Source organism: Megascapheus bottae, chromosome 8 (genome assembly GCF_031878675.1).
Source record: "Megascapheus bottae isolate mThoBot1 chromosome 8, mThoBot2.hap1, whole genome shotgun sequence".
NCBI lineage: Eukaryota > Metazoa > Chordata > Mammalia > Rodentia > Geomyidae > Megascapheus > Megascapheus bottae.
This window is the reverse complement of record NC_143516.1, coordinates 211,266-229,554: the sequence shown is the minus strand read 5'-3', so window position 1 is coordinate 229,554 and position 18,289 is coordinate 211,266. Positions and strand designations below refer to the sequence as shown.

The 18,289-nt window shown below is 55.4% G+C and overlaps 1 protein-coding gene across 1 annotated transcript; it reads right to left on the bottom strand.

The window, feature by feature from the left end:
- Window positions 1-1,177: 1,177 nt before the first annotated feature.
- Dll1 (delta like canonical Notch ligand 1) lies at window positions 1,178-9,054 on the bottom strand. The gene is made up of 11 exons (XM_090337798.1): window positions 8,984-9,054; window positions 8,525-8,842; window positions 7,840-7,900; window positions 7,342-7,599; window positions 5,522-5,582; window positions 4,783-4,913; window positions 4,465-4,634; window positions 4,135-4,351; window positions 2,177-2,972; window positions 1,947-2,064; window positions 1,178-1,850 (listed from the first exon to the last, which is right to left on the bottom strand). The coding sequence occupies exons 1-11, from the start codon at window positions 9,035-9,037 to the stop codon at window positions 1,845-1,847; spliced, it is 2,190 nt and encodes a 729-aa protein (XP_090193924.1). The 5' UTR covers window positions 9,038-9,054; the 3' UTR covers window positions 1,178-1,844.
- Between the last annotated feature and the right edge of the window lie 9,235 nt (window positions 9,055-18,289).

Genomic DNA, 18,289 nt, shown 5'->3' with positions numbered 1-18,289 from the left:
ACTAGTCCCTAGACACAGAGAGCCCGCAAAAGCTACCTTAGGACTCTGGGGTACATGAATCTGTACCTCAATAAGCCAGGGAGAGGTTGAGGATAGAGGGGTCCCTGGATTCTAGGAAAGTGAAACTACGTCACTAGAAATCCTTGCCATTAAGTTTTATTCCAAAGTGAAAGCCTGACTCATCAGGCAAGGACAGGGCTGGGCTGTGCTGTGCTGGAAACAAGGATTTAGGCTTCTCTGTGGTGCTCTCTCGCGCGCGCGCGCTTCAAGCATGCTAGACCTCAGGGCACTCACACGAACACGGAAGGTGCTGTTTAGACAGGCTTGCCTTCTTCCTTTGCTAACCAAGCCAAGGAGTCTCCTCTGTCCCACTGCATGTCCCCTTAGGCCCCAGAAATAATCCCCATGTTCCCATTATGAATTGCCAACTGACAGAGCTCACATCTGCACACTTTGAACCAGCAATATGCAGTAGTCTGAAGTCTCGTTAGCAGTTAGACACTAAGTCTCTGACAAGCAGTGATGAATGATTAAACTATGTATGGTTTCCCAGCGTGCTTGTATCTTAATGTTGATGTGGCCGGTGGTAAACCTGAAGCCAGTAACTCTCCCCTCTCCCCTAGCTTCAGTTTCCTCATCTGTAATGTAGGAAAACTACTGGTGAGGTAACTCGCCGAACACGGTTAATGGGGCTGGTACACAATAGGCATTCAACCCTTAAGAGTGAATTTATCATGATTATCTGCCTCATCACAACTACACTTAAATGAGAAAGCAGCTAACTTTGTGAATTAACTAGGAATAAATTCACAAGTGAATAAGTAACCTCGTAAGAGAAAAAGCTTTTGTCCCATAAATACAGAAATGTCTTGTGGACAGTTACACCAAACCAGGCTTTGTCCCAGTATTAACCAACCAACCAACCATCAATAAGGTTCAGAGAATGTAGCAAGCTCTGAACTTTCTCAGTAGCACTTAAATGAGTGACTGGGAAGCACAGCTGGCTGTTTCAGAAAGAGGCTTCACAAAGGTGCCAAGAGGACAGAGGAGGGAAACTCATGTAAGACAAAGGACAGGACCCAAGGCAAACACACAGGCCATCAAGGCCACGCCCGTTCCCAGGGGCTTCTGACATGGGTGTGTGAGGAGAGGCAATGGGAGAGCCCACATCTGCCAGTTGTCATTCATAATATTTATTTTGGAAAAATACTTTAAAAAGGAATTTCTTCATTAGCAAAACAGTAAAAAACTCAAATAACATTTGCACAATATTTCATAAATACATTTATATACAAAAAATATAGTCACATAGACCCGAAGTGCCTTTGTACATATTTACCAAAATTTAAATTATAAAAAAACGAACATCACAAAATACTCGAGCTTTACAGATATTGTGAAAAATATTTTTACAAGTCCAAAAAAATAACACACGTTTTTTCCATCTAGAAAAAACACATTTCGGTATCAAAAAGGGCAATAAAGGCAGTTTGTGTTTCTAGTTCAAGAAAAGACTGGCTCATAAAAATCCAAGATAGACACATGGGCAGTGCATGCTTCCTATGCGTATTAAGTCCGTCCATTTAAATATATACTCTTAAAAGCAACTGTTCATAGTGCAAGGGAACATCCAGCAGGCAGTGCAAGGGCGCCCAGAGCCCACGGGCCAGGCGTGCTGGGTGCCTCTGCGAACTCCAGGAGGAGAACCAGCTCGGCCGGAACCTGTTTCTCAGCAGCAGTCCCTGGGGTCTCCCTTTCCTCTTTCAGCAGCATTCGTTGGGGCTATATCCTTGGAATTTTACTTATTTTAAGAGAAATGGGAACTTTGCTATATCACTTCCATCTTACACCTAGAAGGGCCAAGGAGACAGAACAGGACATTAGCTACAGACTGCAATGGACCTTCCCCACCACCCGCATCCCTGCTAAGTGCCACAGACACTGACCTCCGTTGCTATGACACACTCATCCTTCTCTTCTGATATGACGTATACTGACTGGTACTTGGTGTCCTTTGAAGTGGAGTAGACAGACTCAGGCCTTTTTCTTTCCGGTGCTTCCCCACTGAAAGAAAAAACCACAGAATCACGATAAACAGGGAGCCTGTACTCAAACAGGGACCTCACAAGAGCACAGAGTGGCCTTCCCACCCTCCTGCCCGGCCTGCAGCACGCACCCCCTGATTGCTGGGGGGCACTTCTCCCCTGCAGAGCCCTGCAGCTGGCACTTGGTGTCCCGCTTGCTGTGTGCATCCCTGGTGGTGGCTTCATCACCCTTGATGTCCTGTACAAGGTTATAGTCCACCGCTGAGTACCGGGCCTTGAAGCCACCCTTGTCGGCTCCCTGGTCCCCCTGGAGGTCGGCCTTCTTGTTGGTGTTCTTGATCTGTGTGGCCCCGATGACGCTGACCGAGACGTCCTTCTCACGCTGGCAGTTGGCCAGGTTGTTCATGGTCTCTGTCTCCCCCCGGCAGGGGTCCGCTGGGGGTCGGTGTTTTGGCAGCCGTAGCCGGATGCAGACCACGGTGGCAGCACAGCCCAGCAGCAGCGCCAGGACCAGCACCGCCCCCGCACACATAGCCACCCAGGGGAGCGGCCCATCCTGGGCTTCCACATACTTCTCCGTGAGGTCCACCACCACAGGGCCCGGTGGCGGCTCAGGGAGCAGGAACTGGCAGTTGGGGCCCCCGTAGCCCTGGGCGCACTCGCACACGTAGCGCTGGCCTCGCTCGTGGCAGGTGGCCCCGTTGTGGCAGGGAGCGTGCTCACACCTGCTGACAGGGGTGCTGCAGTTCCTGCCTGTGTAGCCGGGCGGGCACGTACAGAAGAAGTCGTTCACACCGTCCCGGCAGGTGCCCCCATTGGCACATGGGGAGGAGGCGCAGTCGTCCATGTTGTCCTCACAGTGTGTCCCAGAGAAGCCGGCCTGGCAGCGACATAGGTAGGCATTGCCAAGGTCCACACAGGTGGCACCTACAACACAGGTCAGGAGTAGTCACGCACGTGGGTGCAAGCTCACTGGTGCTCCCTAGACAGATCTCCTGATGCTGTGCCAACAAGTCTGTCACACACAAAGCACAAAGACAGCCTGCAACCCACATGAAATACAGCTAAGAGCTATCTAGCCTAGCACCTCAAATACGAGTCCAAGGTTAGCTCCACATATTAGAAGTCTGTGTGAGTGTGTGTGTGTATGTACGTATGAACACGTGCATGTGCTGATAGTGAGATCTGAACTCAGGACACCACACTCAGCTTTTTTTCTTGGCTCAAGGCTGACTCCACTCGGGTTTCAACTGTGATCCTCGGGTATCAGCCCCCGGAGTAACTAGAATTACATGTGTGAGCGCCAGCACCGAGCCTGATCAGAGTGTTACGACAGGCACCATGAAAAGTATTTTGCCTGACTACCATAGTCATGCTGAGAAGCACCAGATTAAGTTTCAGGGAGGGAGACTAAGGCTTAAAGAAGTGTTTTGCATATAGCTACATTATTAGTGAGACCAGGACTGAAAATAGGAGCGGAAGAGAGGAAAGGAGGGAGAGATAAAAAAGCAGAGGAAAAGAAGAAAAGACAGGAATGAGAAAGAAAAGAATGAAGTGAGGAAGGAAGCTAGGAAGGAAGGCAGAAAGAGGGGAAGGCAGGAAAGCAAGAAGGAAGGAGGAAAAAAGGGGTTAGAGGACAGCCAGGAAGGGGGGACATTCATTGGCCCAACGTCCTCTCAGGGCTCCTCTCAGGGCTCAACTGGACTCCCACCCCATCGTATGCCAGCAAGTAGCTCACAGTTCACACAACAACATTCCATGCTACTTTGCTGTAGGACGGTGCAGAGCTAGGCTATCTTCTTTCTATGGCTACACTCACTTGTGAGAAGAGCCTGCAGAGCCATCGATAGGCCCAGATCCTGAACAGCACTGACCCTGAGCAAGTGTGTCCACTTGGCCAGGGATATCCCTACAGAATGAGGCTGGAACAAATGTCCCTGTCTGCCCACATCCCTCCCATCTCACTAACAGAGCCTCCACTGAGGACTCTCACTTCATAGGTGGTGGGATTCAGGAACCCAGGTGACAGGGGAGGGTGAGTGCCTCTGACTGGGCTCTGTCAACCATGAGCAACCACCCCACCCCTCACCATTTGAGCAGGGAGAAGAGCTGCAGAGGTCCATCTTCTTCTCACAGTTGAAACCGGAGAAGCCCACAGGACAGCGGCAGGCATAGCCTCCGTCTGGGTTGTCGGAGCATCGCCCACCATTGAAGCAGGGGCCATCCGCACAGGTCATGGCACTCAGCTCACAGATCTTGCCATAGAAGCCAGGTGGACAGGTGCAGGAATAGCTGTCCTCAAGATCCTACACAGAGAGACGGCACACAGCTTTCCAAAGATGCTCCAAGAAACTTAAACTTTCTATTTAAAACCAGGGTTCCTGGCTTGAGACAAGATGGGTGCATGTGACTAACTCACCGTGCAGCTCCCGCCATTTCTACAGGGGCTGGGGGCACACTCATCGACTTCCAGCTCACAGTTGGCACCTGTGTACCCAGGCCTACAGGAGCACGTATAGCTCCCCTGGCCTGTGTTGGTGCAGGTGGCTCCATTCCTGCAGGGTTTGTGGTGTGTGCAGTAGTTTAGGTCTGCCCGGGGTGGAGACAGGGAAGAGAGAGAGAGAAAGAGCTCAAGGTCAATATGCAAGAAGAAATCTATTTTTCCAGTGTCCAAAGAGCCAGGCAAGTCCAGCACTGCTTTGGTGGGAACCAGACAGCCCAAGGAGGAGGTGCTTACCCTGGTTGCAGAAAAGCCCCCCCCAGCCTTCCTGGCAGTTACACTGCCAGGGCTGCTGGCAGGTGCCATGGAGACAGCCTGGGTATCTGATGCACTCGTCACAGTATCGGCCCTGCCACCCAACTCTGCACCTTGGAAAAAGCAGAATGCAATCCCATGGATGCTGACAAGTCCTAGATTCGCAATAACACCTTCTCGTATACTAGAAGCTATCCCCAGCAGGCAAGGCAGAACATACTACCTTGAATGTTTACCCCCACCGATCTGGGCCGCCCCCACAGAGGCTCCTCAGGGAGTACCTTGACTGACCCTGACATGTACAAGGTCTAAGGGCGGCTGATGCAAACTCTCATTTTCTGTAACAATTTTTGAAGTTGTGGCTTGTATACGTATGTCATAATCACAAGGCGCTTAAATGAATGGCAAACCTGTGCCTTTATACATTTCCAAAACTTCAAACAGACTAACAACTCTACTCAACAAATCTTAACGTTTTAAGAGATGCTTTACAAATTCCACAGGAATAAAGGGCTGGAAAGAAAAAGTGAGTGGGCTACAGTAGATAGCCCACCCTTATAAGTCTCAGCACTTGGGAGTCTGAGGAAAGGGTTTAGTACATTCAAGGCCAGCCTAGGCAACACAGTGGGTTTCAGGACAGACTGAGCTATATAGCAAAAGCCTTCCTCAAAAACAACAAGTTAACAACAACCACAAAAACGAAACAACTTTGCAAACTTACTTGCATTCCCCTGGCTTGTCACAAAATCCATGCTGGTCATCGCACCCTGGCAGGCAGATTGCTGCAGGCAGATGAAGCACAGGTTAAACCACCTCCTAGGGCCTCCCCCAGCATCACCTAATGGTGCTGGAGCAAAACTAGGTGATTTCATTCTGTGGGTCCTAGCTGAGTAGATCCCAGGCCACAGAGTGCTGGCCTACCCTAGCTAGTGGCTTTGACTTTAATCAATCCTAGGATGAGCATTCTTCTTAACACAGTGGCTCCAGGACAAAAGGGCTCTACGAAGCCCCTACCCCCACCCCATCTCCTTTTCTTCTAAGAGAGGGTCAGAAGTCTTCCCCCCTCCCCCACTTCCCAATTCTATGCACAAAGCTCCAGCTCTTAATATCCCAGAAAGTGTGTGTGCAGATAAGAGTGGACAGCTGGTGTGCAGGGTGCAGGGCAGGACAGCTGCTCCATTGTCTCTTCCCTCCCGCAGCTGCCCCAGCGCAACAATGCCACCCCGCCCGTGCCCTCCCCTCCCACAGCCCCAGTGTGAGCCTGTGGGGTGTGTGTGCAGGCTGGTGCGCTTGAGTGCATAGGGCACACACATGCATGTGTGCACACTCCTGCCAATGGGAGCAGACGGAATCCCTCTGGCCTATCCCCAGAGATCTAATCTATGGCACGAGCTAGTGGGGGTGGGGAAGACTCCAGTGTGTGAGTAACAAAAAATAAGTTCAGATGTCTGACTACCCCAGAACCGTAAGCGGAAGAAAGTGAAGGTAGAAGAGGCCCCAGAGGGAGCGAAGTACTGAACTAGCCTACTTCCCAGTTATAAAATTCATTAATTAGCAGACCTCCAGTTCCTAAGAAAACAAAACCAACTCAGGCCAAGGGTGGGCTTCAAAGAGCTCCAGAGCCCTTGAGGAGATGGGAAGGAGAACAACAGTGACACCCAGGCACAAACCAAAAGTAAGGACTGCATCCCTTCTCTCCCAAGTCCCTGCCCAAAGTTCTGAGCCTCACAGTCAAAGTCCATAATCCCTGACTGCAGGGAAATGCCTTCAGACTGCAGATGAGGTTCAGAAGGCTAGGAAGAGAGCCCTCTAAGGTCCCTGTGAACCCCAGACAGAGCAGCCCCTGCCACCCTGTGGCCCTGATCCCCTGCACTTCATGGACGGACATTAAGGACTTCAGCAACTACCTTTCTTTGCAGGCAGAGTGCAGTGGGCAATCTGACAAGACAGGGCATATGTGCCCTTCACCCATGCAGCCCTGCAGGTCAATCTCAACATTTCTCTAGCTGTCCACAGCCAGAGAAATGAGGACTTCCCCTTAAGACAGCACAAATACTAAGCCTCACAGGCAATCTTGGGAAATGGCTTTCTCTGTGGGCAGGTCTCAACTCCAGGGAGAAAAGGGAGCCCTTCCAATGAGACACTGTCACAGCAAAAGCTGTGCTGGAAGCTAGTACCCTTACATACTCCCCTCTCAGTTCCTCCCTTCCTTCCTCCCCTCCCTCGCCAGAGCACACACCCTGAGGGAAGCACAGCCCTACTTCCTGACCCCTGGCCTGGTCTCTGAACTCCTCCCTGATGAAGAAAGGCAGCTTCCTATAATGGATAAACAGTCTTGGATGTTAAAAGCCTGAGCTGACCTTGACCGTGCTACTGGCTGGCTTTATGTCCTCAGCAAGGCACTTTTGCTCTGTTTCCCTACCAGAAGGCCTTCTACTGTTGCCTTCACACTAAATCCAGTGATCCTGCAGGGATCCTGTGGGCTCAAGAATGCCCCCCCACAAACAATTCCCCAGGAGGTGGCCTTCCCCAAACACTCACGTTCTGTGCAGTACTGGCCTTTCCAGCCGGGGTTGCACACCTTCTCCCCTCTCTCCCCACAAGTGAAGTGGCCAAAGGCATCATCTCTAGGGCGGCAGAACACAGAGCAGCCTTCCCCATAGTAGTGTTCATCACACACAAAGCGATAGGAGTACTTGAGGTCTGTCCGGCCACTGCTGTGCAAGTCTTGAGACCACTCCTCACCAACCGTCAGATGCCGCTGTGTGGCTAGGCGGCTGATGAGTCTTTCTGGATTTTCTAGGAGAGAAAGAAGACGTTCTGGTTAGTTTTGACGTAGCCTCAGAGGCTGGAAACTTAGTGAGGGGCCAGAGGGTAGCAGGATGTTATTGGCATGGGGAAAGAGACCAAAGATCCTCTACTGGGTGGGGCATGGGCAGAATGAAAGGCATCCAGTGTGAGGGAGAAGGGAGTAAAACATCTATCAAGGAGGTAGAAGCAGCAGTTTGCACACCCTGGGGGCTGGTACTCTGCTTTTACCTGTTGCAAGGTCGTCGGGAGAATCTGTATGGAGGGCTTCGATGATCAGAGAGAAGGTGCCCTGCAAGAAAGGGGCAAACGTTAAAAAGCAAAAACTGAAAGCATTCAGGACAAGCAGATCCGGAGCAGATCTTTGTCTGAGCAGAAGGGAAGGGTGTCACCCACTCTCACTTTCCTTGCGGAAATGGAAGAACTTAAAGAGTGGTTTCCTGATGTGCTTCCTCAGCCTGTCAGTACAGGATATTATATATATGAGCGGGAGTGAGAGGGAGAGAGAAAGAGACACAGAAGGAGAGAGGGAGAGAGGGAAGGGAGAGGGAGTGAGGGTGGGATGGGCTGGTGGAAGGGCAGCTGCTGAGTGGGACCTCGGGGCTGGGCCTGCGGTTGCCCCTGGCCAGGGAAGCCAGCACTCCCCTGGGCGTGGGGCTCCTTCAGCGGCTCCGTTCGGGATGCCCGGGGTTCAAGGGTCCTTCCAAGGCTTCCGGGCACCTCTGCCCCTGCCCCTCCCCGGGGGAGCAGACGCCCCCTCCGCACCCCCTCCCCTGGGGGAGCAGGCGCCCCTCCGCCCCCCCACCGCCCCGGGCACCTCTGCCCCTCCCCGTGAGGGTCTCCCACCCCTCCCCGGGGGAGCAGGCGCCCCTCCGCCCCCCCGCCCCTCCGCCGGCGCGCCCAGGTGCTCACTCACGGGCCAGGTGAAGCCGAAGGGGAAGCGGATGGGGTTGCTGAAGGCGGAGTCGGGGCCCGCGCCGTCGGGCAGGCTGAAGGAGTCGACGCCCAGCACCGGGGTGACGGCGCTGCCGTAGGTGCAGGGCGGCTCCGGGGACACGCTGGCCTGGTAGTGCTTGAGGCACACGCGGAAGAAGGTCCTGCAGGCGCAGGGCGGGCCCGCGCCCCCGCCGCCGCCGCCCCCGCCGCCGCCCCGGCAGCAGCTGCGGCTCCCCGGCGGGCCCTTCTTGTTGACGAACTCCTGCAGCTTCAGCTCGAACACGCCGGAGCTCCAGACCTGCGGGGCCGGGGCGCGGGGCGCGGGCGTCCGTCAGCGCGCACGGCGGGGCGGCGGCGGCGGGGGCCGCGCTCGGCCGCCCGGCCCCGGCCCCCGGCCCCCCGGCCTCCCGGCCCCGCCGCCCCGGCCCCGCCCTCCTACCTGGCACAGCAGGGCCGAGACCACGGCCAGGGCCAGGGCGCTCCGACGGCCCATGGCGCCGCGGCGCGCGCTCGCCCGCCCGCCCCGGGCCCGGTGCTCGCGGCGGCCGGAGGCCGGGGACGGCCGGCGCCCCGGGCGCGCGGGCACGGGGCACAGCCTGGGCTCCGGCTTCGGGGGCTCCTGAGATCCGCCCCTCGATGGCTGCCGCTCGAGGCTCTCGGCCTCCGCGGGGAAGGACGGCTGCGGGCCGGGGCCGCCTCCGGCTTCCGCCCGCGCGTCCTCCGGGAGGTGAGGGTCGCCGCCTCCCGACTTCGCCTTAACCCTCTCCGTGGGGGAAGGCGGAGAGGGAAGAGGAGAGGGGAGGGGAGGGAAGAGGAGAGGGGAGGGGAGGGGAGGGGAGAGGGAAGATGGAGAGGAGGGAGGGAGGGAGGGAAAGAAGGAAGGAAGGGAGGAAGGGAGGAAGGAAGGGAGGAAGGAAGGAAAGGGAAGGAAGGAAAGGGAAGGAGGGAAAGGGAAGGAGGGAGGGAGGGCGGGAGGGGGGCGAGGAGGAGGGAGGGGGAGGGGAGGAGGGACGGCCGAGCAGAGAAAGGGAGCGGAGGCGGCGTCCGCGGGTCAGCCGGATTCCCGGGGAGCGGCGGCGGCGGCGGCGGCGGCGGCCGCTTCCCCCGGAGCCGGTTCGAAGGCGGCGGTCTGGAGATCCCGGGCGGGCGAGGCGGTCATCCGGGGCCCCGCGGGGCGAGCGTGCGGCGCGCGCGGGTTCGCGGCCGGTGTCACTCGGCGGGCGCTCCTGGGTCCGAGTCTCCGCGGCGTCTCGCGGCCAGTCGCGCCGAGGCTGCTCGGAGGCCCGCAGCGGCGCCCGTCCTCGCCCGCGGCTCTCGGGCAGGGCCGGTGTCCGCGGGTGCGCGCCGGAGATCTGGCTCCGGCCGGCGCCGGCCGCCCCTTATATCCCGCCGGCCGCCCGCATGGCTAATGAGATGCAAATGCGCAGCCCCCCAATCTGGCGAGAGCTGTCACAAAGGAACCACTTTTCCAAACCCTCCTCTCAATGGATCGCCAAATGGTCAGTGAGCTGTAAAATGTGCAACCCTCTCCCCGCCCCCACCGCCCGCCCCCGCCCGGCGCCCGCTCCCCGCCCGCGCCGCCCCGGGCGCGCTCATTTACATTCCTGAAAACGCTCCCCGCTCCTCCGGCCCGGAGCTCCGGGGCCCGGGGCCTCGCCGCCTCCGGCCCGGCCCGCCGGCCTCGCCCGAGCCGCCCGGCCTCCCGCGGCCCCGGGCCCGGGGGGGGGGGAGCCGAGGCCTCAGCCCGCGTCCCCCGCGGCCGCCCCTCCTCCCCGGCGGGCGCCGCCGAGGGCGGGCGGGCGGGCGGGCGCGCGGGGCGGGGCCTGGTGGTCCGGGGCCCGGGGCGGAGGGCCGAGGGTGCCGAGCGCGGCCGCAGTTTCGGGAAGTTTGGAGACGGGGCGCGACGCACCTCCGGGCGGCGGATGGCGACGGCGCCTCCGGGAGCGCCGGACCCGGCCGCCGCGCCCCGGGCCTCCGGCGTCTCCCGCGCCCCCGGGGAGCGGGTCCGTGGGCCCGGGGAGCCCGGGGCGTCCACCTGCTCCGTCCCGAGCACGCACGCGCCCCTCCCCCGAGCGATCTCCCGGCGGCCGCCAGCGTCCCGGCTCCGGCCCCGCGGCCCCGGGATCCCTTCCTAGGCCTCCCTCGGCTCGGTGAAAGTGAGTTTGGTGCGCGTCGCTCGCGTGGCTGTCATTAAGGCAGTCTGTTATTGTGCGAGGCTGAATCAGTGGCTCTTTGTGCGCTCAGCTGTATGGTAATGCAGACAGCACCTGCTCCCTGCACAATGCGGGGGGAAGAGCTCCCCTCCGCGCGCCCGGCCCCCGGCCACGTCCGGCCCGGCTCCGCGGCGGCGCGCGGCCCGAACCCACGCCACAGCCTCTGCCCTGGAGGGAAACGAGTTCGTGGGGAGCGCTGGCGGCACGTGGACCTCGCCGGCTCGCGGGCTTCGCCTGCGCCGTCCAGCACCGGGCTGTCTCCCGGCCCCCACGCCATCCCTGGGCAGCTGCTCGGCAGCCGAGTCCTTAGGCTGTGGAGAAGGCCCGCGTGCCCTCGGCGGCGCCTCCTGTGGGAGCTGGGGCTCGTGGGGGTCCCGACAGAGGACCCTGGCATGCAGGCCGAGTCATTTATCTCTATGTACGATATGCAGGAAAGGGGGGTCCGCAACCATCCAGACACCCAGCGGCGACGGGACCCACACAGCCGGCTGTACTAGCCTTGGACGGGGCTTCTGCACGGCCGGCAACCGGAATCGCAGCCCCACGGCTCCTTTTCGGGCGACCCAGCCCATCTCTATTGCGTGTCTTCCAAATGCCTCTAAAGTTTTGGAGTCCATAAGGATTTGTATTTCCCGTTTTCACTCGCTGCCTCAGGGACAGCCAAAGAGTTAACCACACGCCACATGCGGTGTTCAAGGCTGAGGTGAGATGCCAAGCAAGCGCAGACCCCATCAAGAACGCCTGTTGTTTGGTACAGAATAAATGGAGGCTTCGAGAGATAATGCCACCCCTGTGCAGTTGGTGGAGTCCCAGTCCTTTTCCAGCGCTGTGGGAACCTGCTATTATGTCACCACAAGGCTTGGGTAGCTTGAATCGTAATTTAATCTTGCCACCTAGTGTCAGCATCCCTTTTTCACTAGGTTGATGTTACTTCTGAAAGCTACTGAGAACTCTGTTCCTGTGGCTCAGAGGCTGGGATAAGAGGGGCACTAGGTGAGAGTGTTCCCAGAGCGGGAGGGAGGGGATGCACAGAGACGAAAGGAATGTGCGGTTAGGATCTATACTCCAATATTGTGCGCACATTTCAGGGAGAAATAAAATATCAGGAACCTTTTAATTAGAAAATGGAAGTGAATGCCTGTTTAGAAAACTGGAAATAAAAAGTTCCACGCGCAAAGGCTTAACTCTTGCGGAGAGGGGGCTTGCCCCAAATCTTTAACGCCCCCCCCCTTAGCACCTAGTATTTGTTAAATTGACATGGCACAGATTTCTCGATTACAGCAGCAAAGCGGAACTGAAAGGCATCGTAAAATCCATCAGAATCCTGCCCAAAGCGTTCATTCTTTTCCAACTTAATTTATGCCACGCGATTCTGTATTGGGGAAATCAAGCAGAAAGCCCCCTTTCTTCTCCCTCCTCCTCCTGCTCTTCTTTCCCCTTTTTTCTTTTTTCCCAGTCCTCCTCTTCCTCCTCCTTCTTCTCCTCTCTCTTCTTTCTCAGTCTTCAACCCCCAAGTTGGTTCCTCTTTTCCCTCTCTTTCAAAAGCTGAGCTAACGGGGAGACTGTTTAACTTGGGTGTTTCTATAGGGGCCTGTTGTAGTTTAACTCCTGCACACCAGTAGCTGGGATGAACAAAGGAGAGACTCGAGGTCCAACTATTCATCCTTTCTCTGCACTTTAATTTTCATTGATTGGGAAGACAAGGGGAGCCCTTAGGGATTCGAGCTGGAGGGGGATGACACGCCTTTAGACGCGTCAGCCCCCTAGCCAGCCATCTGCTCCAAACCAAATGGCGTTTTTTCACTCCCTAACTGCATGTCTCTATACTCCCACAGCTAAGCACTGGGAACCCCCCAAATGCAGGAGAGCTTAAGCCACAGTATGTTAAATAGAATTGCCAAAGTGTTGGCCCTGGTAAACAGATTCCCCCTCCTAACACACCATAAATCCTTACCTTGCCCATTAGAAGAAAACAGGAAACTTTCTTTTAAATACTTTTTGATGTCTCAGCAAATTTACTGTACAAAGTAAGGCTCATTAGTACTTAGAAGACACCCATTACATCAGATACTGGAGTGGATGGAGGAATTTGCTGCCTGGTGCTTGTGTGTCTGTTTTCCAGCCGTGTAACCCATGGCCTGCGTGGCTAGGGTAACTCAGGTTGAACAATAAGAATGGTGGCTACAACAAATACATCTGGAGTTCTACATTTGCTATTAGTCTTGATTACCTCCCTCATCGTATGAGGCCACACGAGAGTGAACGCTCCCTGTCATCATCTTATCAAATTAGGCCTGTCTATCCTTGGCGACACTGTGGATGGCTGTTGGCCACCCAGTCCTGTTCCAGCTCCTTCTGGATTCTCCAGGTGTAGGTGTGAAGGCACTGCTGTGGACTGGGCAGACTGTAGTTACAGCACCCAAAACAGGCACCAGCAGGTTGTAGTCAGGCACAGGTTCCGTTTTCTGTGTACACAAGTCTGAAGACTTGAGTTTGTGTTTTCTTAGACCAACTAAATACAGTAAACCCAACAGAGGCATTCCTAAGAATAATCAGGGTTAAGAACAACAAGATTAAAGGGGGGGGGCGGGGAAACCTTCCTGGAAGCAAATCTAGTGTTGCTCAAACATGCCAACCTTCTTTAAAAAAAAGAAGGAGGTGGGGAGGTGGTGGAGGAGGGGAAGAAGGAAGAGGGGGAAGAGGAGGAAGAAGAGGAGAAGGAGGAGGAAGAAGAGGAGGAAGAGGGGGAGGAGGAGGAAGAGGGGGAGGAGGAAGAAGAGGAGGAGGAGGAAGAAGAGAAGGAGGAAGAAAAGGAGGAGGAGGAAGAAGGAGGAGGAAGAAGAGGAGGAGGAGGAGAAGGAGGAGGAAGAAGAGGAGGAGAAGGAGGAGGAAGAAGAGGAGAAGGAGGAAGAAGAGGAGGAGGAGGAGGAGAGACTGGGACCACAGGGACAGGAAGGCAGTTTATTAACTGGTATTGGAATCACTTCTCTTCCAACGCCTTTTGCCCATTCTCTTCGGCGGGTTTGGGGGCCAGAACTGGAGGAATCTTGTAGGCTGCGCTGGGGCAGCCGCCCGCTCCTGTTCTCTGGACCCACGCGTGTGTCTGGAGCCCGGCTTGGCCTTCCTTGCAGTCACGTCTGGACCTTCACGTTCGAACCCAGGGAAACGCTTCCTTATGGCTGAACAGTCCGTCCAGAGCCTCGATTACGGCCGGCAGCCCGGCTCGCTGCTCCGGACCGCGGGCGCCGGGGAGCCGGGTCTCGGCTCTGGAGTTCCGCGGGGGGGCGCGCGGGGCCGCGGGGGGGCGCGCGGGCGGAGGGCGCGCGGGGAGGAGGGGCGCGCGCGGGGTGGGGGGGCGCGCGGGGCGGGGGGCGCGCGGGGCGGAGGGGCGCGTGGGGCCGCGGGGGGGCGCGCGGGGCGGAGGGGCGCGCGCGGGGTGGGGGGGCGCGCGGGGCGGAGGGGCGCGTGGGGCCGCGGGGGGGCGCGCGGGGCGGAGGGGCGCGCGCGGGGTGGGGGGGCGCGCGGGGCGGGGGGGCGCGCGGGGCGGAGGGCGCGGGGCGCGCGCGGGGTGGGGGGGCGCGCGGGGCGAGGGGCGCGCGGGGTGAGGGGGGGCGCGCGGGGCGGGGCGCGGGTCCGCCCGGTTGCAAAGGCATGTGCTGATTAGCATGAGAAAGGGCGGGTCGCGTGGCTCAGCTGGCGGCCGGCGCGGACGCGGGCCGCCCTCCCCCCGCGCGCTGGGCCGCCCTCCCCCCGCGGGCCGCGCGCGGTGGCGGCGGCGGCGGCGGCGGCCGGCCGCCCGGCTCATCTCCATGACAAAGCGCGTGTTTACCTGGGCGGGCGCGCCTTTGTCCCGGGATCGGATTACCGCGGCAGCTGCGCGGACGGCTCCGGCCCCGCTCCGGCTGCTCTCCGGCCGCGCTTCCGCGGGCTTCGTGGAGCCGAGACCGCGGGTTCGGCTCCCGAGGCGCGGGGCGGGGCGGGCCCGCGCGTGGAGGGGCCGCGGGGGCCGGGGCCGCCCCCGCTCCGCCGCCGCGGCGCTGTCCGCCCCGGCCCTCGAGGCTGGCTGCCCACCCAGCTGGACGCATCTCACCGCGGCCGCTCTCGGCGCGCGCCCCTTTCTGAGAGCATCTGCCCGGGGAACAGATGTGGGCACCTGCGGCGACAGGCCGCATATGCTCCGTCCCATTCACAGGCATTCAGGCGGGGCACAATGAGCGGCCTTTGTGTGCGGAGAGTCACTAAATATATTAATCTGCACTCCCCAGAGCACTGGGCTGTTTAATTTTTCACTAGCAAGAACATCTGATCTAATCCTTAAATCAGCTCCAAAAGCCTCTCTCCCGCCCACTGCCTTGCTGAAAACGTGTGAAGTTATTCAACTTTCCACCTGTTGCCCGCCGCACCGGGCCGGCCCCCGACGGCTCAGGTCGCTCGGGCAGGGGGTGGGTGAGTGGGGAGGACTTCAGCCTGGGGAGCTCTGGGGCATGGCCGGTGCCTGTGTGTAAAAAGGAAAATAAATACCAAATGTGGATGTAGCTCCCCAAATGTTGTGCAAACAAAGAGCAATAATTATTCAACAGCCTCCAAAGCAACCCACACACTCACCCTCTCTGGCTTCTTTTAAAAGTATACATAGAGATCCCATGTATCTTCGTTTATTAAACCCCAGCGGTTATTATAAATACTGGTCAATAGGCCATGAAGCCAAAAGGTAACATAAATCTCAGATGTAAGACTTGGATTTTTTTTTAAGCAATTTTGTTGCAGGACTCTTTTATCTTAGCATCCCTTATTCTATTTTGATTTGTTTTCGGCCACAATGAGTCCTGTAGCACCATTGTAAATTTCACAATGCACTTGGACATCAGGCTGTGAATGAAGACAGAGGCAGTTTAAACAAGCCAAACTCTCTTTCTCCTTTCCATCCAGTCCATTGTCATATGAATGGGCACTCTGCGCTCTGCTGCTAGGAGACAAGCTTTGCAAAGCTCTACTCCAGTAAGCTGGCTGTAGAGAAGGGGACCCCGATAAACAGTCCTAGTACTAGAGAGGAAAATAAGGGGGTGTTAGGCATTTTTAGGCACTTTTATCTCAAAATACATTCCTCATGCTTCAAGCTTTCCTTCTTCTTGTCTCTTTGGTTCTTCCTCCAGTTTACCACTTCCATCAGGAAGCACAGAATGAAGACAGCCTGGGTCACCAACAATGTCTTGTTCAAAGTGTAATATTTTCTGTTAGGAAAATGGACATGGGGGGAGGGGGGGGAGTAGCATGAGCACCACTCACTAGCACCAGTGACTTGTGGCTGCCTGTGCTGAGTGCCCATGGATCACTGTGACCTTCAGGAGCACAGTGGGGTGCCTAACCTTTAGAATAAGCAGTCTATGACCTATTTCCAGGGTCGTGGTTGGAGCTACCCCTGTTCTTGTAAATTGAAGAGATATAGATCACTCCTTCTCTTGTGAAGATTCCAGGTAATGTGCGTGTTACCAAGGATATAACCTGCCAATTTTCACTCATTCCCAAGATGGAGTTCTTTGGCCAACCAGCTGCCATTCAGGCCAAAGATTTGGTCAGACTTGGCAAGAAGTAGAAAGCTGATCATTCCCTCACTGATCACCAGCCTTGTGGGGTAAAATTGAGGAGTTATAATATCAGTCACAGAAGGCTTTCCTGCCTTGTCATTTCCTAGAAGGTGTGAACAAGATTAACAGAGTCCACCATTGAGGCTGTAAGTGCCTGGCATTTCCTTTATGGGAGGTTCATACTCACAGATGAAGATTTCTTTAGTGAATACGGGGTTGTTTATTTCTACTTTTAGTTTGGTGAGGTCTGGCAACATGCCTGGCTCAAGGAATTTCTTATCCATCCAAAGTTGCTCAACTATTTGATCTCTTTACTGTGGGTGATGTTCTTCCACTGTTGGCATATGTCGCCGTTGTCACCTCTCTGATGATCAGTGAAGACACAGGTTCATCTGTTTTATAAATTTCCTCAGAAAACTAATCTTTTGTGTCATTGATTTTCTCTCATATTTAGGCAGAAATTAAGACAGTTATTAATCTCACTTCATTTGCTTTCTTCCTTTCCAGGCTTTCATCCTTTACATCCTGTTGCCTCTTTTTCAAAAACCATTATTTCATATTTTAAATCAATTTTCTAGTTTTTTAAAGAGACCAAATTCTGTAGCACTGCCCCTTCTTGAGAAGATGCTGAAACAAGATACTTTGGGCTGCAAGTAACAGACAATTCTTGTTCCCCACTTAACTGCTAGGAGAGGCACCGCCTGTGATGCCTGATCACATCTGATCGAGGGTTGGTATTTGAATGCGGGTGGCTTGGCCGCATCACCCAGTCCACAGACGTGGCTCTACTGCTGCTCTTGTAGTTGGTGAGCTCGACCCCAGTCAGGATACTAGCTCATCAAGTGCTCTCTACAAGTCCAGACAGTCACACACCATCAGTGGCCATCAGAAGAAACATGTTTTATTTGTTTTATGGATGACATAATAAATAAAGCTGTGAAACATGCTTGTAAACTGTAATATGCACCAACTATATTTTCATGGTTGTTTTTCTTCTTTCCCATTTTCTGATAAACTGTTACTAAAAATCTTAGGCTCATGTAGTTGTTGAAAATAAATTGTTCTTCATCTAAATAAAACACTAATGGCAATCTTGCAGCATGCTAAAAGAATCTTATTACCAAAAGAAAGTTTTCCTAGACCTCCACCCCATTTTGTCTCGTTTCTCCTGTGTCTTCGGCTGTTTGCTCTCCTTAGTTTCCAGATTTGACCTACAGGTTTCCACTTTTTTCTTCCTCTTTCCTGTTTTATTATTCTCTTTTGTGTACATCTATTGTCTGTTCTTAGGTCCTCTCCCAGGTACATTGGGCAGAGTAAGGCATGGGAAAGGAAGACTGTCTCTGATGTGAAACAGGAGGCAAGGAAGACCTGAAGAATGGCTGCTTTTTTTTTTCTAATGTTGTACTGATTTCTATGACCAAATTTTCTTCTAGTTTCTCAAAAAAAGAGACCTTGAAGTAGTAGTTGAGTAAGCTAAAGCGATAACAATTTTTTAAAGCTTTTGAATTTAGGACAGACTACAGCCTGGGCACAGTTCCTGAGTTTCTTTTGCTCAAGGCTAGTGTTCTACCACTTGAGCCAGCGTTCCACTTCAGGCTTTTGGGGGGTGAGAGTTTACTGGATATGAGTCTCACTTACCTGAGATTCTGAGATGAGTCTCGGTGAACACTGCCAAAGACTAGTTTTGAGTAAAATTGTGGCACTCCCTACCACTTGTACTGTTTAACATCTTTACATTCTTTAATATGTTTTTGTTGTTGTTGTTCCATCGTGGGTCTTGAACTCTGGGTCTGGGCCCTGTCCTTGAGCTCTTCAGCTCAAGGCTACCACCCTACCCCTGGAGCCACAGCACCACTTCCTGTTTTCTAGTGGTTAATTGGAGACAAGGGTCTCATGGTCTTTAGTTCACCCTACTGGCTTTGAACCTTAATCTTCAGATCTCAGCCT

Excerpts from the sequence above, each read along its gene's own strand:
- Dll1 (XM_090337798.1), bottom strand. The coding sequence starts at position 9,037 with ATGGGCCGTCGGAGCGCCCTGGCCCTGGCCGTGGTCTCGGCCCTGCTG. Across the intron at positions 4,914-5,521 it reads GACAAGCCAGGGGAATGCAA|GTGCAGAGTTGGGTGGCAGG; the intron begins GTAAGTTTGCAA and ends GCTTTTTCCAAG. Across the intron at positions 2,065-2,176 it reads TGCCCCCCAGCAATCAGGGG|TGGGGAAGCACCGGAAAGAA; the intron begins GTGCGTGCTGCA and ends TTTTTCTTTCAG.